Raw genomic sequence first — 26,293 nt, 5'->3', positions numbered from 1 at the left:
TGTAACTCAGGATCAGTAATGTATGTACACAGTGACTGCACCAGCAGAATAGTGAGTGAAGCTCTGGAGTATAATACAGGAGGTAACTCAGGATCAGTAATGTAATGTATGTACACAGTGACTGCACCAGCAGAATAGTGAGTGCAGCTCTGGGGTATAATACAGGATGTAATGCAGGATCAGTAATGTAATGTGTGTACACAGTGACTGCACAAGCAGAATAGTGAGTGCAGCTCTGGAGTATAATACAGGGTGTAACTCAGGATCAGTAATGTAATGTATGTACACAGTGACTCCACCAGCAGAATAGTGAGTGCAGCTCTGGGGTATAATACAGGATGTAACTCAGGATCAGTAATGTAATGTATGTACACAGTGACTGCACCAGCAGAATAGTGAGTGCAGCTCTGGGGTATAATACAGGATGTAACTCAGGATCAGTAATGTAATGTATGTACACAGTGACTGCACCAGCAGAATAGTGAATGCAGCTCCGTAGTATAATACAGGATGTAACTCAGGATCAGTAATGTATGTACACAGTGACTGCACCAGCAGAATAGTGAGTGCAGCTCTGGAGTATAATACAGGATGTAACTCAGGATCAGTAATGCAATGTATGTACACAGTGACTGCACCAGCAGAATAGTGAGTGCAGCTCCGGTGTATAATACAGGATGTATCTCAGGATCAGTAATGTAATATATGTACACAGTGACTGCACCAGCAGAATAGTGAGTGCAGCTCTGGGGTATAATACAGGAGGTAACTCAGGATCAGTAATGTAATGTATGTACACAGTGACTGCACCAGCAGAATAATGAGTGCAGCTCTGGGGTATAATACAGGATGTAACTCAGGATCAGTAATGTAATATATGTACACAGTGACTGCACCAGCAGAATAGTGAGTGCAGCTCTGGAGTATAATACAGGATGTAACTCAGGATCTGTAATGTAATGTATGTACACAGTGACAGCACCAGAAGAATAGTGAGTGCAGCTCTGGGGTATAATACAGGAGGTAACTCAGGATCAGTAATGTAATGTATGTACACAGTGACTGCACCAGCAGAATAGTGAGTGCAGCTCTGGGGTATAATACAGGATGTAACTCAGGATCTGTAATGTAATGTATGTACACAGTGACTGCACCAGCAGAATAGTGAGTGCAGCTCTGGAGAATAATACAGGATGTAACTCAGGATCAGTAATGTAATGTATGTACACAGTGACTGCACCAGCAGAATAATGAGTGCAGCTCTGGGGTATAATACAGGATGTAACTCAGGATCAGTAATGTAATGTATGTACACAGTGACTGCACCAGCAGAATAGTGAGTGCAGCTCTGGAGTATAATACAGGATGTAACTCAGAATCAGTAATGTATGTACACAGGGACTGCACCAGCAGAATAGTGAGTGCAGCTCTGGAGTATAATACAGGATGTAACTCAGGATCTGTAATGTAATGTATGTACACAGTGACTGCACCAGCAGAATAGTGAGTGCAGCTCTGGGGTATAATACAGGATGTAACTCAGGATCTGTAATGTAATGTATGTACACAGTGACTGCACCAGCAGAATAGTGAGTGCAGCTCTGGGGTATAATACACGCTGTAACTCAGGATCAGTAATGTAATGTATGTACACAGTGACTGCACCAGCAGAATAGTGACTGCAGCTCTGGAGTATAATACAGGATGTAACTCAGGATCAGTAATGTAATGTATGTACACAGTGACTGCACCAGCAGAATAGTGAGTGCAGCTCTGGGGTATAATACAGGATGTAACTCAGGATCTGTAATGTAATGTATGTACACAGTGACTGCACCAGCAGAATAGTGAGTGCAGCTCTGGGGTATAATACAGGATGTAACTCAGGATCTGTAATGTAATGTATGTACACAGTGACTGCACCAGCAGAATAGTGAGTGCAGCTCTGGGGTATAATACACGCTGTAACTCAGGATCAGTAATGTAATGTATGTACACAGTGACTGCACCAGCAGAATAGTGAGTGCAGCTCTGGGGTATAATACAGGATGTAACTCAGGATCAGTAATGTAATGTATGTACACAGTGACTGCACCAGCAGAATAGTGAGTGCAGCTCTGGGGTATAATACAGGAGGTAACTCAGGATCAGTAATGTAATGTATGTACACAGTGACTGCACCAGCAGAATAGTGAGTGCAGCTCTGGGGTATAATACAGGAGGTAACTCAGGATCAGTAATGTAATGTATGTACACAGTGACTGCACCAGCAGAATAATGAGTGCAGCTCTGGAGTATAATACAGGATGTAACTCAGGATCTGTAATGTAATGTATGTACACAGTGACTGCACCAGCAGAATAGTGAGTGCAGCTCTGGGGTGTAATAAATAATGTAATATATGTAGACAGTGACTATAGAGTATGTAGTATAATTATTTTTGGAAGCTATAAGAGGTGACATATACGTCACTCATTTCTGATTTTCCAGCAGGAAACTTTTGGTTGTTCTACAGCAGAATGCAATGTAACGCATCGAATGTGCTTTCTTTCAGAATAAAACCATTTGTCTATTAATGGTCGGGTGACCTTGCCTTGATTGAGCGGATTTCAGCCTTACTTCATTAATCGCCTTCACTCTCCACTCACCACCGCACTGAGGCGCAGGAATGCCGAGCGGCTGCCAGGCCCTTGTGTGGCATCCCGTACCATCTGTCTCCATTTATCGCTATTCTTTGTTTTTGCTTCCATTTCATTTCCACTATATTGTGGGAGTTTTTGGAGCCGGACTCAAGAACGTTAACAGTTCTTGGAGAAAAGCCTCCGGTTCTGTAAGTGATTATTTCTCAATGTAATGTTTCAAGACTTTGGCTAAAAAGCCCAAGCAAGTGAGCAAAAATATGAAATAAGTGAGAATTGTTTAATATCTGATCGCAGAAATGTAGGAATTTAAGAAAACACTATTAAAAGTAACTAATTAGAATAAATCCAAAAAACCAAATTCAGGAAAAAATAAGGACTGGTGAAAACAGGTTACAATATATCTCAATCTGAAAAACGCTATCCCATGGTCATAAGTGTAATTGTAACATAGAACCAATCTCCGACTTGAGAGGGGACGTGTCACCATCATATTGAGCATTGATTCATGACTTCATCATAAACTGGGAAAAACACCTAACACTTCATTCCAACCCTTTGTGCTATGATGGCCCCCTGCTGTGAGCAGGTAATTGAAGTAGGTTAGATGGACAAAGTTGGAAATGCTACAGTATGTCTCCTAACAGCTAAAATCTGGATAGGAGAGATGGCCTTAATATCTCCTGCCTGGGACCTCCAGGGGAGCAGGTTTTCTTAAGAATGAAGATCTCCTCATTTTTTCTACCTGATCCACTTCCCATTGATCTGCTGCGGGATAGTACGTCATAGCGATCGGCCGCGATCACGGAGGGGGCGCGGCCGATCACAGCCGGGTGTTGGCTGACTATAGCAGCTGACACCCGGCACTATGTGCCAGGAGCGGTTACGGACCGCTCCCAGCACATTAACCCCCGGCACACTGCAATCAAACATGATTGCGGTGTTCCGGAGGCATAGGGAAGCATCGCGCAGGGAGAGAGCTCCCTGCGGGCTTCCCTGAGACCCTCGGTACAAGGCGATGTGCTCACCTTCTACCGAGCGTCTCCTCCCTGCAGGCCCCGGATCCAAAATGGCCGCGGGGCTGCATCCAGGTCCTGCAGGGAGGTGGCTTACCAAGCGCCTGGACAGAGCAAGCACTGGTAAGCCAGGAGCAGTGCACGTCAGTTCGCTGATCTGACACAGTGCATTGCAAATTGTCAGATCAGCGATCTGACCTTATAACAATGTTATAAAGTAAAAAAAAAAATGTTTAGATGTGTAAAAAAAAAATTCCTAAATAAAGAAAAAAAAAATGTATATTGTTCCCATAAGGCTGTGTGCACACGTTGCTGATTTTTCGGGGTTTTTTCGCATTTTTTTCGCTATAAAACTACAAAAAAACAGCATATATTAAGCATCCCATCATTTAGAATCAATTCCGCAATTTTTGTGCACATGATGCCTTTTTTTGCGGGGAAAAAATGTATCGCGGTAAAAAAAGCAGCATGTTCATTAATTTTGCAGATTTTTTGCGGATTTTCCACTATATAATGCATTGAGAAATGTCCGGAAAAATCCGCAAAAAAAAAAACGTGGTAAAAACGCATGCAGATTTCTTGCAGATTTCTGGCAGAGAATTTCAGGTTTTTCTCAGGAATTTTCTGCAAGAAATCCTGAACGTGTGCACATAGCCTAAATACATTCCTTTATCTAAATAAAAAAAACAAAACAATAAAAGTACACATATTTAGTATCGCCTTATCCGTAACAACCCGACCTATAAAACTGTCCCACTAGTTAACCCCTTCAGTGAGCATCGTAAAAAAACGAGGCAAAAAACAACGCTTCATTATCATGCTGCCGAACAAAAAGTGGAATAACACGCGATCAAAAAGACAGATATAAATAACCATGGTACCGCTGAAAACGTCATCTTGTCCCGCAAAAAACGAGCCGCCATACAGCATCATCAGCGAAAAATAAAAAAGTTATAGTCCAGAGAATAAAGCGATGCAAAAATAATTATTTTTTCTATAAAATAGTTTTTATCGCATAAAAGCGCCAAAACATAAAAAATGATATAAATGAGATATCGCTGTAATCGTACTGACCCGAAGAATAAAACTGCTTTATACCGTTCCGCATTTGGTAAAATGGATAAACACCCCCCCCCCCCAAAGAAATTCACGAATAGCTGGTTTTTGGTCATTCTGCCTCACAAAAATCGGAACAAAAAGCGATCAAAAAATGTCACGTGCCCGAAAATGTTACCAATAAAAACGACAACTCGTCCCGCTAAAAACAAGACCTCACATGACTCTGTGGACTCAAATATGGAAAATTATAGCTCTCAAAATGTGGTAACGCAAAAAAATATTTTTTGCAATAAAAAGCGTCTTTTAGTGTGTGACGGCTGCCAATCATAAAAATCCGCTAAAAAAACGCTATAAATAGTAAATCAAACCCCCCTTCATCGCACCCTTAGTTAGGGAAAAATAAACAAAAAATAAAAAAGGGCTAGGGTTAAAGCTAGGGTTGGGGCTACTGTTAGGGATAGGGTTAGAGTTGGGGCTACTGTTAGGGTTAGGGTTGGGGCTAGGGTTAGGGTTTGGATTACATTTACGGTTGAGATTAGGGTTAGGGCTAGGGTTAGGGTTGGGGCTAAAGTTACGGTTAGGGTTTAGATTACATTTACAGTTAGGGTTAGGGTTACTGTTGGGATTAGGGTTAGGGGTGTGTTTGGATTAGGGTTTCAGTTATAATTGGGGGGTTACCACTGTTTAGGCACATCAGGGGCTCTCCAAACGCGACATGGCATCCGATCTCAATTCCAGCCAATTTTGCATTGAAAAGTCAAACGGCGCTCTTTCCCTTCCGAGCTCTCCCGTGTGCCCAAACAGTGGTTTACCCCACACATATGTTGTATCAGCGTACTCAGGACAAATTGCACAACAACTTTTGGGGTACAATTTCTTCTGGTACCCTTGGGAAAATAAAAAATTGGGGGCGAAATTTTCATTTTTGTTTAAAAAATTATTATTTTTTATTTTTACGGCTCTACATTATAAATTTATGTGAAGCACTTGGTGGGTTAAAGTGCTCACCACACCTCTAGATAAGTTCCTTAGGGGGTCTAGTTTCCAAAATAGTGTTACTTGTGGGGGGTTTCAATGTTTAGGCACATCAGGGGCTCTCCAAACGCAACATGGCGTCCCATCTCAATTCCAGCCAATTTTGCATTGAAAAGTCAAACGGCGCTCCTTCCCTTCCGAGCTCTCCCATGCGCCCAAACAGTGGTTCACCCCCACATATGGGGTATCGGTGTACTCAGGACAAATTGTACAACAACTTTTGGGGTCCATTTTCTCCTTTTACCCTTGGTAAAATAAAACAAATTGGAGCTGAAGTAAAGTTTTTGTGGAAAAAAAGTTAAAATGTTCATTTTTATTTAAACATTCCAAAAATTCCTGTGAAGCAACTGAAGGGTTAATAAACTCCTTGAATATGGTTTTGAGCACCTTGAGGGGTGCAGTTTTTAGAATGGTGTCACACTTGGGTATTTTCTTTCATATAGACCCCTCAAAATGACTTCAAATGAGATGTGGTCCCTAAAAAAAAATGGTGTTGGAAAAATGAGAAATTGCTGGTCAACTTTTAACCCTTATAACTCCCTAAAAAAAGAAAAAATTGTTTACAAAATTGTGCTGATGTAAAGTAGACGTGTGGGAAATGTTATTTATTAAGCATTTTGTGTGACATATCTCTGTGATTTAAGGGCATAAAAATTCAAAGTTGGAAAATTGTGAAATTTTCAAAATTTTCGCCAAATTTCCGTCTTTTTTCACAATTAAACTCAGGTAATATCAAAGAAATTATACCACTATCATGAAGTACAATATGTCACGAGAAAACAATGTCAGAATCACCAAGATCCGTTGAAGCGTTCCAGAGTTATAACCTCATAAAGGGACAGTGGTCAGAATTGTAAAAATTGGCCCGGTCATTAACGTGCAAACCACCCTTGGGGGTAAAGGGGTTAAACCGCACCCCTGAAGCCAGGAATAGACCGGCAGCCATTGATTCTATTGTTATTGCGGAGCTGGCAGTCACCCCAACGTAGTATATATATATATTCCATGTGTTGGAATCGGATGTGTATATTATATATGTTTACTGTGAAGTTACAAATAACCGGCCTAGTAGCAAAAGAAGCCGCAGCCTCATCCATCACTCGTCAGTTAGTCGTGTGATTATCCTGAAGAGGGGACGCAACGGGACGCTGGTTCGGGACAACTTTGTGACAGTGCCGGGATCTGTGTGATCCTCAAACTGCCCCCTGACACCTACCATTAATCAGAAAAAAGCACATATCTTTATATTTTATTTACCCTGACAAGAGAAACAAACAGCTCAGTACATGAGCAATGAGGAAAAATGATGATACTGTCACTACTTACAAAAATATAAGTAATATAATACTGCTCCTATGTACAAGAATATAACTACTATAATACTGCTCCATATACAAGAATATAACTACCGTACTATAATACTGCCCCTATGTACAAGAATATAACTACTATAATACTGATCCTATATACAAGAATATAACTACTATAATACTGCCCTTATGTACAAGAATATAACTACTATAATACTGCCCCTATGTACAAGAATATAACTCTATAATACTGCCCCTATGTACAAGAATATAACTACTATAATACTGCTCCTATGTACAAGAATATAACTCTATAATACTGCTCCTATGTACAAGAATATAACTACTATAATACTGCCCCTATGTACAAGAATATAACTACTATAATACTGCCCCTATGTACAAGAATATAACTACTATAATACTGCTCCTATGTACAAGAATATAACTACTATAATACTGCCCCTATGTACAAGAATATAACTACTATAATACTGCTCCTATGTACAAGAATATAACTACTATAATACTGCCTCTATGTACAAGAATATAACTACTATAATACTGCTCCTATGTACAAGAATATAACTACTATAATACTGCCCCTATGTACAAGAATATAACTACTATAATACTGCTCCTATGTACAAGAATATAACTACTATAATACTGCTCCTATGTACAAGAATATAACTACTATAATACTGCCCCTATGTACAAGAATATAACTACTATAATACTGCTCCTATGTACAAGAATATAACTACTATAATACTGCCCCTATGTACAAGAATATAACTACTATAATACTGCTCCTATGTACAAGAATATAACTACTATAATACTGCCCCTATGTACAAGAATATAACTACTATAATACTGCTCCTATGTACAAGAATATAACTACTATAATACTGCCCCTATGTACAGGAATATAACTACTATAATACTGCCCCTATGTACAGGAATATAACTACTATAATACTGCTCCTATGTACAGGAATATAACTACTATAATACTGCTCCTATGTACAAGAATATAACTACTATAATACTGCTCCTATGTACAGGAATATAACTACTATAATACTGCTCCTATGTACAAGAATATAACTACTATAATACTGCTCCTATGTACAAGAATATAACTACTATAATACTGCCCCTATGTACAAGAATATAACTACTATAATACTGTTCCTATATACAAGAATATAACTACTATAATACTGCTCCTATGTACAAGAATATAACTACTATAATACTGCTCCCTATGTACAAGAATATAACTACTATAATACTGCTCCTATGTTCAAGAATATATCTACTATAATACTGCTCCTATGTACAAGAATATAACTACTATAATACTGCTCCTATATATAAGAATATAACTACTATAATACTGCCCCTATGTACAAGAATATAACTACTATAATACTGCTCCTATGTTCAAGAATATATCTACTATAATACTGCTCCTATGTACAAGAATATAACTACTATAATACTGCTCCTATGTACAAGAATATAACTACTATAATACTGCTCCCTATGTACAAGAATATAACTACTATAATACTGCTCTAGGTACAAGAATATAACTACTATAATACTGCCCCTATGTACAAGAATATAACTACTATAATACTGCTCCTATGTACAAGAATATAACTACTATAATACTGCTCCCTATGTACAAGAATATAACTACTATAATACTGCTCTAGGTACAAGAATATAACTACTATAATACTGCCCCTATATACAAGAATATAACTACTATAATGCTGCTCCTATGTACAAGAATATAACTACTATAATACTGCCCCTATGTACAAGAATATAACTACTATAATACTGCTCCTATGTACAAGAATATAACTACTATAATACTGCTCCCTATGTACAAGAATATAACTACTATAATACTGCTCCTATGTACAAGAATATAACTACTATAATACTGCCCCTATGTACAAGAATATAACTACTATAATACTGTTCCTATATACAAGAATATAACTACTATAATACTGCTCCTATGTACAAGAATATAACTACTATAATACTGCTCCCTATGTACAAGAATATAACTACTATAATACTGCTCCTATGTTCAAGAATATATCTACTATAATACTGCTCCTATGTACAAGAATATAACTACTATAATACTGCTCCTATATATAAGAATATAACTACTATAATACTGCCCCTATGTACAAGAATATAACTACTATAATACTGCTCCTATGTTCAAGAATATATCTACTATAATACTGCTCCTATGTACAAGAATATAACTACTATAATACTGCTCCTATGTACAAGAATATAACTACTATAATACTGCTCCCTATGTACAAGAATATAACTACTATAATACTGCTCTAGGTACAAGAATATAACTACTATAATACTGCCCCTATGTACAAGAATATAACTACTATAATACTGCTCCTATGTACAAGAATATAACTACTATAATACTGCTCCCTATGTACAAGAATATAACTACTATAATACTGCTCTAGGTACAAGAATATAACTACTATAATACTGCCCCTATGTACAAGAATATAACTACTATAATACTGCTCCTATGTACAAGAATATAACTACTATAATACTGCTCCTGTGTACAAGAATATAACTACTATAATACTGCTCCTATGTACAAGAATATAACTACTATAATACTGCTCTAGGTACAAGAATATAACTACTATAATACTGCCCCTCTGTACAAGAATATAACTACTATAATACTGCTCCTATGTACAAGAATATAACTACTATAATACTGCTCCCTATGTACAAGAATATAACTACTATAATACTGCTCCTATGTTCAAGAATATATCTACTATAATACTGCTCCTATGTACAAGAATATAACTACTATAATACTGCTCCTATATATAAGAATATAACTACTATAATACTGCCCCTATGTACAAGAATATAACTACTATAATACTGCTCCTATGTTCAAGAATATATCTACTATAATACTGCTCCTATGTACAAGAATATAACTACTATAATACTGCTCCTATGTACAAGAATATAACTACTATAATACTGCTCCCTATGTACAAGAATATAACTACTATAATACTGCTCTAGGTACAAGAATATAACTACTATAATACTGCCCCTATGTACAAGAATATAACTACTATAATACTGCTCCTATGTACAAGAATATAACTACTATAATACTGCTCCTGTGTACAAGAATATAACTACTATAATACTGCTCCTATGTACAAGAATATAACTACTATAATACTGCTCCCTATGTACAAGAATATAACTACTATAATACTGCTCTAGGTACAAGAATATAACTACTATAATACTGCCCCTATGTACAAGAATATAACTACTATAATACTGACCCTATCTACAAGAATATAACTACTATAATACTGCCCCTATGTACAAGAATATAACTACTATAATACTGCCCCTATGTACAAGAATATAACTACTATAATACTGCCCCCTATGTACAAGAATATAACTACTATAATACTGCTCCTATGTACAAGAATATAACTACTATAATACTGCTCCTATGTACAGGAATATAACTACTATAATACTGCTCCTATGTACAAGAATATAACTACTATAATACTGCTCCTATGTACAGGAATATAACTACTATAATACTGCTCCTATGTACAAGAATATAACTACTATAATACTGCTCCTATGTACAAGAATATAACTACTATAATACTGCCCCTATGTACAAGAATATAACTACTATAATACTGTTCCTATATACAAGAATATAACTACTATAATACTGCTCCTATGTACAAGAATATAACTACTATAATACTGCTCCCTATGTACAAGAATATAACTACTATAATACTGCTCCTATGTTCAAGAATATATCTACTATAATACTGCTCCTATGTACAAGAATATAACTACTATAATACTGCTCCTATATATAAGAATATAACTACTATAATACTGCCCCTATGTACAAGAATATAACTACTATAATACTGCTCCTATGTTCAAGAATATATCTACTATAATACTGCTCCTATGTACAAGAATATAACTACTATAATACTGCTCCTATGTACAAGAATATAACTACTATAATACTGCTCCCTATGTACAAGAATATAACTACTATAATACTGCTCTAGGTACAAGAATATAACTACTATAATACTGCCCCTATGTACAAGAATATAACTACTATAATACTGCTCCTATGTACAAGAATATAACTACTATAATACTGCTCCCTATGTACAAGAATATAACTACTATAATACTGCTCTAGGTACAAGAATATAACTACTATAATACTGCCCCTATATACAAGAATATAACTACTATAATGCTGCTCCTATGTACAAGAATATAACTACTATAATACTGCCCCTATGTACAAGAATATAACTACTATAATACTGCTCCTATGTACAAGAATATAACTACTATAATACTGCTCCCTATGTACAAGAATATAACTACTATAATACTGCTCTAGGTACAAGAATATAACTACTATAATACTGCCCCTATGTACAAGAATATAACTACTATAATACTGTTCCTATATACAAGAATATAACTACTATAATACTGCTCCTATGTACAAGAATATAACTACTATAATACTGCTCCCTATGTACAAGAATATAACTACTATAATACTACTCCTATGTTCAAGAATATATCTACTATAATACTGCTCCTATGTACAAGAATATAACTACTATAATACTGCTCCTATATATAAGAATATAACTACTATAATACTGCCCCTATGTACAAGAATATAACTACTATAATACTGCTCCTATGTTCAAGAATATATCTACTATAATACTGCTCCTATGTACAAGAATATAACTACTATAATACTGCTCCTATGTACAAGAATATAACTACTATAATACTGCTCCCTATGTACAAGAATATAACTACTATAATACTGCTCTAGGTACAAGAATATAACTACTATAATACTGCCCCTATGTACAAGAATATAACTACTATAATACTGCTCCTATGTACAAGAATATAACTACTATAATACTGCTCCCTATGTACAAGAATATAACTACTATAATACTGCTCTAGGTACAAGAATATAACTACTATAATACTGCCCCTATGTACAAGAATATAACTACTATAATACTGCTCCTATGTACAAGAATATAACTACTATAATACTGCTCCTGTGTACAAGAATATAACTACTATAATACTGCTCCTATGTACAAGAATATAACTACTATAATACTGCTCTAGGTACAAGAATATAACTACTATAATACTGCCCCTCTGTACAAGAATATAACTACTATAATACTGCTCCTATGTACAAGAATATAACTACTATAATACTGCTCCCTATGTACAAGAATATAACTACTATAATACTGCTCCTATGTTCAAGAATATATCTACTATAATACTGCTCCTATGTACAAGAATATAACTACTATAATACTGCTCCTATATATAAGAATATAACTACTATAATACTGCCCCTATGTACAAGAATATAACTACTATAATACTGCTCCTATGTTCAAGAATATATCTACTATAATACTGCTCCTATGTACAAGAATATAACTACTATAATACTGCTCCTATGTACAAGAATATAACTACTATAATACTGCTCCCTATGTACAAGAATATAACTACTATAATACTGCTCTAGGTACAAGAATATAACTACTATAATACTGCCCCTATGTACAAGAATATAACTACTATAATACTGCTCCTATGTACAAGAATATAACTACTATAATACTGCTCCTGTGTACAAGAATATAACTACTATAATACTGCTCCTATGTACAAGAATATAACTACTATAATACTGCTCCCTATGTACAAGAATATAACTACTATAATACTGACCCTATCTACAAGAATATAACTACTATAATACTGCCCCTATGTACAAGAATATAACTACTATAATACTGCCCCTATGTACAAGAATATAACTACTATAATACTGACCCTATCTACAAGAATATAACTACTATAATACTGCCCCTATGTACAAGAATATAACTACTATAATACTGCCCCTATGTACAAGAATATAACTACTATAATACTGCCCCCTATGTACAAGAATATAACTACTATAATACTGCTCCTATGTACAAGAATATAACTACTATAATACTGCTCCTATGTACAGGAATATAACTACTATAATACTGCTCCTATGTACAAGAATATAACTACTATAATACTGCTCCTATGTACAGGAATATAACTACTATAATACTGCTCCTATGTACAAGAATATAACTACTATAATACTGCTCCTATGTACAAGAATATAACTACTATAATACTGCCCCTATGTACAAGAATATAACTACTATAATACTGTTCCTATATACAAGAATATAACTACTATAATACTGCTCCTATGTACAAGAATATAACTACTATAATACTGCTCCCTATGTACAAGAATATAACTACTATAATACTGCTCCTATGTTCAAGAATATATCTACTATAATACTGCTCCTATGTACAAGAATATAACTACTATAATACTGCTCCTATATATAAGAATATAACTACTATAATACTGCCCCTATGTACAAGAATATAACTACTATAATACTGCTCCTATGTTCAAGAATATATCTACTATAATACTGCTCCTATGTACAAGAATATAACTACTATAATACTGCTCCTATGTACAAGAATATAACTACTATAATACTGCTCCCTATGTACAAGAATATAACTACTATAATACTGCTCTAGGTACAAGAATATAACTACTATAATACTGCCCCTATGTACAAGAATATAACTACTATAATACTGCTCCTATGTACAAGAATATAACTACTATAATACTGCTCCCTATGTACAAGAATATAACTACTATAATACTGCTCTAGGTACAAGAATATAACTACTATAATACTGCCCCTATATACAAGAATATAACTACTATAATGCTGCTCCTATGTACAAGAATATAACTACTATAATACTGCCCCTATGTACAAGAATATAACTACTATAATACTGCTCCTATGTACAAGAATATAACTACTATAATACTGCTCCCTATGTACAAGAATATAACTACTATAATACTGCTCTAGGTACAAGAATATAACTACTATAATACTGCCCCTATGTACAAGAATATAACTACTATAATACTGTTCCTATATACAAGAATATAACTACTATAATACTGCTCCTATGTACAAGAATATAACTACTATAATACTGCTCCCTATGTACAAGAATATAACTACTATAATACTGCTCCTATGTTCAAGAATATATCTACTATAATACTGCTCCTATGTACAAGAATATAACTACTATAATACTGCTCCTATATATAAGAATATAACTACTATAATACTGCCCCTATGTACAAGAATATAACTACTATAATACTGCTCCTATGTTCAAGAATATATCTACTATAATACTGCTCCTATGTACAAGAATATAACTACTATAATACTGCTCCTATGTACAAGAATATAACTACTATAATACTGCTCCCTATGTACAAGAATATAACTACTATAATACTGCTCTAGGTACAAGAATATAACTACTATAATACTGCCCCTATGTACAAGAATATAACTACTATAATACTGCTCCTATGTACAAGAATATAACTACTATAATACTGCTCCCTATGTACAAGAATATAACTACTATAATACTGCTCTAGGTACAAGAATATAACTACTATAATACTGCCCCTATGTACAAGAATATAACTACTATAATACTGCTCCTATGTACAAGAATATAACTACTATAATACTGCTCCTGTGTACAAGAATATAACTACTATAATACTGCTCCTATGTACAAGAATATAACTACTATAATACTGCTCTAGGTACAAGAATATAACTACTATAATACTGCCCCTCTGTACAAGAATATAACTACTATAATACTGCTCCTATGTACAAGAATATAACTACTATAATACTGCTCCCTATGTACAAGAATATAACTACTATAATACTGCTCCTATGTTCAAGAATATATCTACTATAATACTGCTCCTATGTACAAGAATATAACTACTATAATACTGCTCCTATATATAAGAATATAACTACTATAATACTGCCCCTATGTACAAGAATATAACTACTATAATACTGCTCCTATGTTCAAGAATATATCTACTATAATACTGCTCCTATGTACAAGAATATAACTACTATAATACTGCTCCTATGTACAAGAATATAACTACTATAATACTGCTCCCTATGTACAAGAATATAACTACTATAATACTGCTCTAGGTACAAGAATATAACTACTATAATACTGCCCCTATGTACAAGAATATAACTACTATAATACTGCTCCTATGTACAAGAATATAACTACTATAATACTGCTCCTGTGTACAAGAATATAACTACTATAATACTGCTCCTATGTACAAGAATATAACTACTATAATACTGCTCCCTATGTACAAGAATATAACTACTATAATACTGCTCTAGGTACAAGAATATAACTACTATAATACTGCCCCTATGTACAAGAATATAACTACTATAATACTGACCCTATCTACAAGAATATAACTACTATAATACTGCCCCTATGTACAAGAATATAACTACTATAATACTGCCCCTATGTACAAGAATATAACTACTATAATACTGTTCCTATATACAAGAATATAACTACTATAATACTGCTCCTATGTACAAGAATATAACTACTATAATACTGCTCCCTATGTACAAGAATATAACTACTATAATACTGCTCCTATGTTCAAGAATATATCTACTATAATACTGCTCCTATGTACAAGAATATAACTACTATAATACTGCCCCTATGTACAAGATTATAACTACTATAATACTGCTCCTATGTTCAAGAATATATCTACTATAATACTGCTCCTATGTACAAGAATATAACTACTATAATACTGCTCCTATGTACAAGAATATAACTACTATAATACTGCTCCCTATGTACAAGAATATAACTACTATAATACTGCTCCTATGTTCAAGAATATATCTACTATAATACTGCTCCTATGTACAAGAATATAACTACTATAATACTGCTCCTATGTACAAGAATATAACTACTATAATACTGCTCCCTATGTACAAGAATATAACTACTATAATACTGCTCTAGGTACAAGAATATAACTACTATAATACTGCCCCTATGTACAAGAATATAACTACTATAATACTGCTCCTATGTACAAGAATATAACTACTATAATACTGCTCCCTATGTACAAGAATATAACTACTATAATACTGCTCTAGGTACAAGAATATAACTACTATAATACTGCCCCTATATACAAGAATATAACTACTATAATGCTGCTCCTATGTACAAGAATATAACTACTATAATACTGCCCCTATGTACAAGAATATAACTACTATAATACTGCTCCTATGTACAAGAATATAACTACTATAATACTGCTCCCTATGTACAAGAATATAACTACTATAATACTGCTCTAGGTACAAGAATATAACTACTATAATACTGCCCCTATGTACAAGAATATAACTACTATAATACTGTTCCTATATACAAGAATATAACTACTATAATACTGCTCCTATGTACAAGAATATAACTACTATAATACTGCTCCCTATGTACAAGAATATAACTACTATAATACTGCTCCTATGTTCAAGAATATATCTACTATAATACTGCTCCTATGTACAAGAATATAACTACTATAATACTGCTCCTATATATAAGAATATAACTACTATAATACTGCCCCTATGTACAAGAATATAACTACTATAATACTGCTCCTATGTTCAAGAATATATCTACTATAATACTGCTCCTATGTACAAGAATATAACTACTATAATACTGCTCCTATGTACAAGAATATAACTACTATAATACTGCTCCCTATGTACAAGAATATAACTACTATAATACTGCTCTAGGTACAAGAATATAACTACTATAATACTGCCCCTATGTACAAGAATATAACTACTATAATACTGCTCCTATGTACAAGAATATAACTACTATAATACTGCTCCCTATGTACAAGAATATAACTACTATAATACTGCTCTAGGTACAAGAATATAACTACTATAATACTGCCCCTATGTACAAGAATATAACTACTATAATACTGCTCCTATGTACAAGAATATAACTACTATAATACTGCTCCTGTGTACAAGAATATAACTACTATAATACTGCTCCTATGTACAAGAATATAACTACTATAATACTGCTCTAGGTACAAGAATATAACTACTATAATACTGCCCCTCTGTACAAGAATATAACTACTATAATACTGCTCCTATGTACAAGAATATAACTACTATAATACTGCTCCCTATGTACAAGAATATAACTACTATAATACTGCTCCTATGTTCAAGAATATATCTACTATAATACTGCTCCTATGTACAAGAATATAACTACTATAATACTGCTCCTATATATAAGAATATAACTACTATAATACTGCCCCTATGTACAAGAATATAACTACTATAATACTGCTCCTATGTTCAAGAATATATCTACTATAATACTGCTCCTATGTACAAGAATATAACTACTATAATACTGCTCCTATGTACAAGAATATAACTACTATAATACTGCTCCCTATGTACAAGAATATAACTACTATAATACTGCTCTAGGTACAAGAATATAACTACTATAATACTGCCCCTATGTACAAGAATATAACTACTATAATACTGCTCCTATGTACAAGAATATAACTACTATAATACTGCTCCTGTGTACAAGAATATAACTACTATAATACTGCTCCTATGTACAAGAATATAACTACTATAATACTGCTCCCTATGTACAAGAATATAACTACTATAATACTGCTCTAGGTACAAGAATATAACTACTATAATACTGCCCCTATGTACAAGAATATAACTACTATAATACTGCTCCTATGTACAAGAATATAACTACTATAATACTGCTCCTATGTACAAGAATATAACTACTATAATACTGCTCCCTATGTACAAGAATATAACTACTATAATACTGCTCCTATGTTCAAGAATATATCTACTATAATACTGCTCCTATGTACAAGAATATAACTACTATAATACTGCTCCTATATATAAGAATATAACTACTATAATACTGCCCCTATGTACAAGAATATAACTACTATAATACTGCTCCTATGTTCAAGAATATATCTACTATAATACTGCTCCTATGTACAAGAATATAACTACTATAATACTGCTCCTATGTACAAGAATATAACTACTATAATACTGCTCCCTATGTACAAGAATATAACTACTATAATACTGCTCTAGGTACAAGAATATAACTACTATAATACTGCCCCTATGTACAAGAATATAACTACTATAATACTGACCCTATCTACAAGAATATAACTACTATAATACTGCCCCTATGTACAAGAATATAACTACTATAATACTGCCCCTATGTACAAGAATATAACTACTATAATACTGCTCCTATGTACAGGAATATAACTACTATGGATGGGTATATAATTCCATAGTAGGGCGGGGGTGAGAGGGGAAATCTTGACCACTCATCACTGCCTTCTACCATTTGATGTACATGTGGCTCCTCAGCAAGGAGTAATATAATGAACACCTGATGTGTAATATTGTTATACAGGGTTTACATCCAGGAATGTTATTATTGGAGGATGCCATATGCACTGGTTTATTACACTAATAATACCCTTTATGACTGTTTACAGGTGCATTATAGCTTTATGCCATACGGTGTTTTTTTCAGCACCAGGTCCGTGTAAGTTTACATTGTAGGGAGACATTATATTTTTATTTAATTATGTGGTGCGAAACCGGCTAAATAAGATTAAAATAGATAAATCTCCGGGTCCGGATGGCATACACCCACGAGTACTAAGAGAACTAAGTAATGTAATAGATAAACCATTATTTCTTATTTTTAGGGATTCTATAGAGACAGGGTCTGTTCCGCAGGACTGGCGCATAGCAAATGTGGTGCCAATATTCAAAAAGGGCTCTAAAAGTGAACCTGGAAATTATAGGCCAGTAAGTCTAACCTCTATTGTTGGTAAAATATTTGAAGGGTTTCTGAGGGATGTTATTCTGGATTATCTCAATGAGAATAACTGTGTAACTCCATATCAGCATGGGTTTATGAGAAATCGCTCCTGTCAAACCAATCTAATCAGTTTTTATGAAGAGGTAAGCTATAGACTGGACCACGGTGAGTCATTGGACGTGGTATATCTCGATTTTTCCAAAGCGTTTGATACCGTGCCGCACAAGAGGTTGGTACACAAAATGAGAATGCTTGGTCTGGGGGAAATTGTGTGTAAATGGGTTAGTAACTGGCTTAGTGATAGAAAGCAGAGGGTGGTTATAAATGGTATAGTCTCTAACTGGGTCGCTGTGACCAGTGGGGACCGCAGGGGTCAGTATTGGGACCTGTTCTCTTCAACATATTCATTAATGATCTGGTAGAAGGTTTACACAGTAAAATATCGATATTTGCAGATGATACAAAACTATGTAAAGCAGTTAATACAAGAGAAGATAGTATTCTGCTACAGATGGATCTGGATAAGTTGGAAACTTGGGCTGAAAGGTGGCAGATGAGGTTTAACAATGATAAATGTAAGGTTATACACATGGGAAGAGGGAATCAATGTCACCATTACACACTGAATGGGAAACCACTGGGTAAATCTGACAGGGAGAAGGACTTGGGGATCCTAGTTAATGATAAACTTACCTGGAGCAGCCAGTGCCAGGCAGCAGCTGCCAAGGCAAACCGGATCATGGGGTGCATTAAAAGAGGTCTGGATACACATGATGAGAGCATTATACTGCCTCTGTACAAATCCCTAGTTAGACCGCACATGGAGTACTGTGTCCAGTTTTGGGCACCGGTGCTCAGGAAGGATATAATGGAACTAGAGAGAGTACAAAGGAGGGCAACAAAATTAATAAAGGGGATGGGAGAACTACAATACCCAGATAGATTAGCGAAATTAGGATTATTTAGTCTAGAAAAAAGACGACTGAGGGGCGATCTAATAACCATGTATAAGTATATAAGGGGACAATACAAATATCTCGCTGAGGATCTGTTTATACCAATGAAGGTGACGGGCACAAGGGGGCATTCTTTGCGTCTGGAGGAGAGAAGGTTTTTCCACCAACATAGAAGAGGATTCTTTACTGTTAGGGCAGTGAGAATCTGGAATTGCTTGCCTGAGGAGGTGGTGATGGCGAACTCAGTCGAGGGGTTCAAGAGAGGCCTGGATGTCTTCCTGGAGCAGAACAATATTGTATCATACAATTATTAGGTTCTGTAGAAGGACGTAGATCTGGGGATTTATTATGATGGAATATAGGCTGAACTGGATGGACAAATGTCTTTTTTCGGCCTTACTAACTATGTTACTATGTTTTCTTGCGGGGGGTTTCCTTGGTCCCCTCTATGGGTATTTCTGTGTTATGATGTATTATTTCTTTTATCATTTTTAATAATTACCAATAAATGTGATAATTTAAGTGTATATATTGTTTCTCTTCTTTTGGTGCGGACCTGTTGGGTTATTATGGTAATTTGTTTTGCCACATTTGTTTACTCTAGGACATTTTTGTTGTGTAAGTGTAATTTCCTATTTTATACGACATTGTCTCTCTTGTCCCTATAGACCGTGTCTGTTCCGAGCAGAGACTTTGGAGGATTCGTCTGTTCCAATGATTTACAGAAGTTATTTTTTTTTGTGTTTGTTTTTTTTAATCTATTTATTTGAAAGTAAATTGCGATCAGTTCTTACCTTCTATCTGATCTACTGAGAATTCAATCTGTGGAATTAGAAAAAAAAAAAAGCAAATTTTAGTAAATCATCTTTTTAATACAGTCATTCTACAACTCCCAGCATGCAGTGCACAAGGAGGAGTCCAGAAGGCGGAGTCACGTACAAGTCATGCAAATTATACAAATTCTTTACACCGATACTTTCTAATGTGAAAGACACTTGTCATTAATCCACTTTATGCAGGCTGGGTAATGTGCTGAGCATTTAGGGGAATTTTTTAGCTTTATTTATTAATTTTGGATAAAAGAGAGTGCGTCTTATTCTGGTACAAATTTATGGATTTTACTGACCGAATTTAAAACTAAGTACCGGAATATTGATATTGGATCCATCTGGACGACAAATGATCAGTCTGTGAAATGTGACATCACCAGAGAGATAAAGATTAAAGTGTCCACGACTGGTAAATATTAGGAAAGACCAAGGAACAATAAAGAACAGTGACGGGCGCAGAAAAGGGGAAGGTTCAGTGTCTGGGGAGGAGAGAAGGTGCCCAAATGTTATTATTTATTATTATAGCGCCACTTATTCCATGTCTTCATTTGCGGTTTATTTATGTCACTTTTTTTTTTTTTTATCTTAACAAAATCGTTGATTTTATTGGCACCAAATTAATCAAAATGGAGCACAAAAAGTTCATGAATTTTGTGCAAAATAAAAAAAAAAAGGTCTCGAATTGCAGGTTCCGCTGAAACGTTGCAAAGTGTAAGGCAGGAAATGGGATCAATTTTTTTTACATCATGCAAAATTTATGAGCCGCGTGCGCAATTTTTAAGAGTTTGGCTAAAAAAAAAATAGCAAGGCATATCTCAAGACAAAAAAAGCAAAAGTATTAAAAAAAACACCCCCAAATGATGAATCGGGGTCTAAGAGCTCAATATTGCAGTGTCTTCCCTCCACAGATCCTTGCTGGATGTCATTCCCACCAGACGTGCAGGACGGAGCATTTCTACAGGTGACTCCGGGGTATTTTTGTGCATTTTTCATGTTGCAGATTTTCTGCCCCAATTAGTAAATTAAGGGAACTTCAGTTTATTTAGTGAAGGGGTTTCTTTTTACAATTGTTTTATCTCATTTTTCCAGCTCTACTTTTGCTCCCTTTTTTTTTTTGAAGTGTAACTACTTTTATTTTGGAATCTCCCTGGTTACTGATGTCCTTAGTAGGGTTGAGCGACCTTGACTTTTTTAGGGTCGAGCCGGGTTTCGCGAAACCCGACTATCTCAAAAGTCGAGTCGAGTGAAATCGGCCGATTATGGCGAAAAGTCGAGGATCGACCGAAACACGAAACCCAATGGGATATTTATTCTCTCTCTCTCTCTCTCTCTCCCCTCCGTCCGTCCCTGAACTGAAAAGCTGGTGTTACACATTGCATATCGCTACAGCGCACAAGCGACAAGATGGCGATAGGCGTCCACGCCCCTAAGACCTATGTCATCACTCTGCCCACGCCCCTTCATTGGCTGAAAAAAATGGCGCCAAGCATGTCATACGAAACGCGACTTTGGCGCGAAAGTCGCGTACCGCATGGCCGACCCCACACAGGGATCGGGTCAGGTTTCATGAAACCCGACTTTGCCAAAAGTCGGCGACTTTTGAAAATAAACGATCCGTTTCGCTCAACCCTAGTCCTTAGCATTGATAAAACATTATTGATGGCGTTACGTGTGGATTAAATGTGTTTTTATTGGTTTTTCTTATCCAAATCTATGGGAAAGATGCGCAAAGAGAACGCAAATTGATAAGTTTCTGATTTCGCAGTCACACTGCTGCCATTTTGTGTGCACAAAAAAAAAACGAAGAAAAAAAAACAACGTAACAAATCGTGATTAGGGATTTTAACGTAAACCGTTCGGCCAAGTATTTGGAAGGTAAACCCGTTTGCCCTGCGGATGGCATTTCTGGGAGCGGCTGCAGTTTGGCGCTGGGCGCCGTATCAGTGACCCGTCTTTGGCGGGTAGAACATTGTACGTACAGAAGGAGACAAACTAACAAGGAAATGTAACATTTGTTGGCTGTCGCCCAGATCCAGCCGCCGCCACCGCGCGTCCTGAGAAGTCGTCTGTCGGAGGGAGCCGCTAATCCGCTAATATTACCAATAATGAAGCCATGTCTGCCGCTAATCCCAGACGGTATGATATTATGTAACCACTGAACAGCTCGAAAGGTTTCCTCACTGCACCATGAACACTGCTGCACATTGCTAACACTCTGGACTTCAATTATTCACGATGGTTACAATCGTTTCTTGCTGATGGCAAATGGGATCCATATTGTTATTATTAAAAGAATGAAACTTTCTACATCAAAAACTGTTGGCAGCTGAGTCTTCAATCCCATCGGCAGTATAAGGGTATGTGCCCACGCTGCGGTTTTCACTGCGGATTTTCTTGCGGTTTCTTCTGCGGTTTTTCACCAGCACTTTCCTATTGGTGCTGGTTGAAACCCACTGCGGAATCCGCACAAACAATTGACATGCTGCAGAAAATAATCCACAGCGTTTCCGCGCGGCATTTTCCGCAGCATGTGCACAGCGTTTTTTTTTCCCCTTAGGTTTACATGGTACTGTAAACTTTGGGAAAACTGCTGCGGATCCGAAGCGGTCAAATCCGCAGCAAAATCCGCAGCGTGTGCACACAGCCTAAAGCTCAGTCCTGCGGTGATGGTTTGTTACAGTGTATCAGCGCAGGTAACCAGCATCAGACTGGGATATTTGTGGACTGTGGCTAAAGGTTATAGAAGAGAGGGAGGAGGCTGACAAGTCAGTTAGTAAATCTCAGAACATGTCAGTAGAGGAAGCCAAAAAAATGTGTCCCCAGAGTTTGTTACAATCTATCAGTCTGCAGATTTTGGGGAGAAGGCCACACAACATATCAGAACAATAAATAGTAAACCCACAGGAAGCAACAGAGTCTCTTGTCCTGATAGTTTGTTACTTTAAAACATTACGATACAATGTATCATCCTGGAGCCATTATGTAACTTCAGAGGTGGATACAGTACAAGCTGTGAGAGCGCCATGTCGGTAACTGACTGAAAACACTAAAGACTTAATATACAAAGAATATTAGGAAATTGCTGAACTTTACAAAATGGTTCAACTTTATTTACATAAAATGTAAAGTAAAGGAAAGCGCCGGTGAGCCGCCGTCTGACCTTACCACTTACACGTTCATTTCCCGAAATGGCAAAATACCGTAGTTTTTTTTCCAGATTTTGGTGCCTAAGGAACATTTAACCTTAACCTCATAGGCTGGGACAGGGTCCAGACACTGCCGCCAGATCTCCCCCGACTCCCCTCAGACTCGCACTAATGAGACTTCGAAATGTTCAACTTATTATAAGAAACTTCAGAAGTATAATAACACAAAGCGAGCAATGACCATAACGGCAGAGACCCCACAATGACTCACAGAAATGGGAGAGACCACATCCTCCAGAAATGAGCACACAGGGGAAGAAAGTGCTGCAAATATCACATAAAACTAAGAAGGTTTCCATAAATATAAAGCGCAATATTAGCAACGAATGCGAGAACCGCCACCACGTATCACTGTACAGAGGAGCACATTATAAACTGCACATCCACCTCCAGGATGGAAATACCACTGGGAAGTGTCCACAGAAATCCACGTTCAGACTGATGAGATGAAAACACTGGAAAAAAGTGATATAGAGCTCTGGCAAAAATGAAGAGCGCACTGCACAGTTGTATAAAAATCCGCTTCTCTCCATGTCTGAACCCTTCCATTCCAGTGTCAGGTGAATTCCAACCAGAGGACGCCTCATTCTACTTAATGTGCTTCTGATTAGGTGATCACCTGAACCAAATCTTATTTAACGAAGGAAAGTATAAAAACCCTGCTGTGGTGTTCACAATCCTCCTGCAATAGGACAAGCTGGATGGCAAAACAAGTGCTAGGAATATCCCAAAAGAAATAGGAATGAAAACATAACTTTTAACCATGCCAAAGGAGTAGAAAAGCAAAGTCGTGAGTGAGGAAAAGAAGGGCTCAATTCTGGCTTTACTAGCAGAGGGACACAGTGAGTATCATGTTGCCTCCATCCTTAAAATTCTAAGAAAGCAGTCCATTACAACAAGGTCAAGCAGCAGATATTGGGGACAACAAAGCTACAGACCGGCAGAGGGCGAAAACGACTCTCCACTGACCGGGATGACCATCATCTTATTCTAATGTCACTCAGCAACCGCAGGATGACATCAAGTGACCTACAAAAGGAATGGCAAATGGCAGCTGGGGTGAAGTGCACGGCAAGAATAGTTCGTAACAGGCTCCTAGAGGCAGGACTCAAGTCATGTAAAGCTAGAAAAAAGCATCATCAATGAGAAGCAAAGCAGAGCCAGGCTGAAGACTGCCAAAGACCATAAGGATTGGACCATAGAGGACTGGAGTAAGATAATCTTCTCTGATGAGTCTAATTTCCAGCTTTGCCCAACACCTGGTCATCTAATGGTTAGACGGAGACCTGGAGAGGCTACAAGCCACAGTGTCTTGCACCCACTGTGAAATTTAGTGGAGGATCGGTGATGATCTGGGGAGGCTTCAGCAAGGCTGGAATTGGGCAGATTGTTCTTTGCGAAGGACGTATAAATCAAGCCGCATACAAGGTTATCCTGGAAAAACAGTTGATTCCTTCTGCTCAGGCAATGTTCCCCAACTCTGAGGACTGTTGTTTCCAGCAGGACAATGTGCCGTGCCACACAGCTAGGTCAATCAAGGTGTGGATTAAGCAACAGCACATTAAATTCCTGTCATGGCCGCCCAATCTCCAGACCTGAACCCCACTGAAAACCTCTGGAATGTAATCAGGAGGATGATGGATAGTCACAAGTAAAGTTGAGCGACCTTGACCTTTTTAGAGTCGAGCCGGGTTTCGCGAAACCCGACTATCTCAAAAGTCGGGTCGAGTGAAATCGGCCGATTATGACGTAAAGTCGGGATCGACCGAAACACGAAACCCAATGCAAGTCAATGGGGGAGCATAGTCGGCAGTGAGTGGAGGCCAGGAAAACACCTACACTGCTCATTTTAATGTCAAAACCATCCATTCTTCTTAATGAAGCTTGTCAAGCGTAATTTACCTTATAATAATTGTAAGGCATTTGAAATTGGGGGTCATTTGGCTAAAGTTGTGGTGGGTAGGGCTGGTTCAAGTAATTAGTGGGCCCAGGAAATCTGGACCACGTCACGGCAGTGGAGCAGGGAGAGGTAAGTATTTCAACTTTG

The 26,293-nt window shown here is 36.3% G+C and overlaps 1 protein-coding gene across 1 annotated transcript in view; it reads right to left on the bottom strand.

Annotated features, from left to right (window-relative positions):
- MYL3 (myosin light chain 3) overlaps positions 1 to 26,293 on the bottom strand; it is a 239,613-nt gene that overhangs the window by 13,490 nt on the left and 199,830 nt on the right. The window contains exon 3 of the mRNA XM_069729137.1: positions 21,005 to 21,032. Within this exon, the coding sequence (XP_069585238.1) occupies positions 21,005 to 21,032 (28 nt within the window). The remainder of the gene's footprint in view (positions 1 to 21,004; positions 21,033 to 26,293) is intronic.

The sequence above is a fragment of the Ranitomeya imitator genome, chromosome 6 (assembly GCF_032444005.1).
Source record: "Ranitomeya imitator isolate aRanImi1 chromosome 6, aRanImi1.pri, whole genome shotgun sequence".
NCBI classification, from domain to species: Eukaryota; Metazoa; Chordata; class Amphibia; order Anura; family Dendrobatidae; genus Ranitomeya; species Ranitomeya imitator.
The sequence above is the reverse complement of the archived record's forward strand: the minus strand, read 5'-3'. Positions and strand labels throughout refer to the sequence as shown.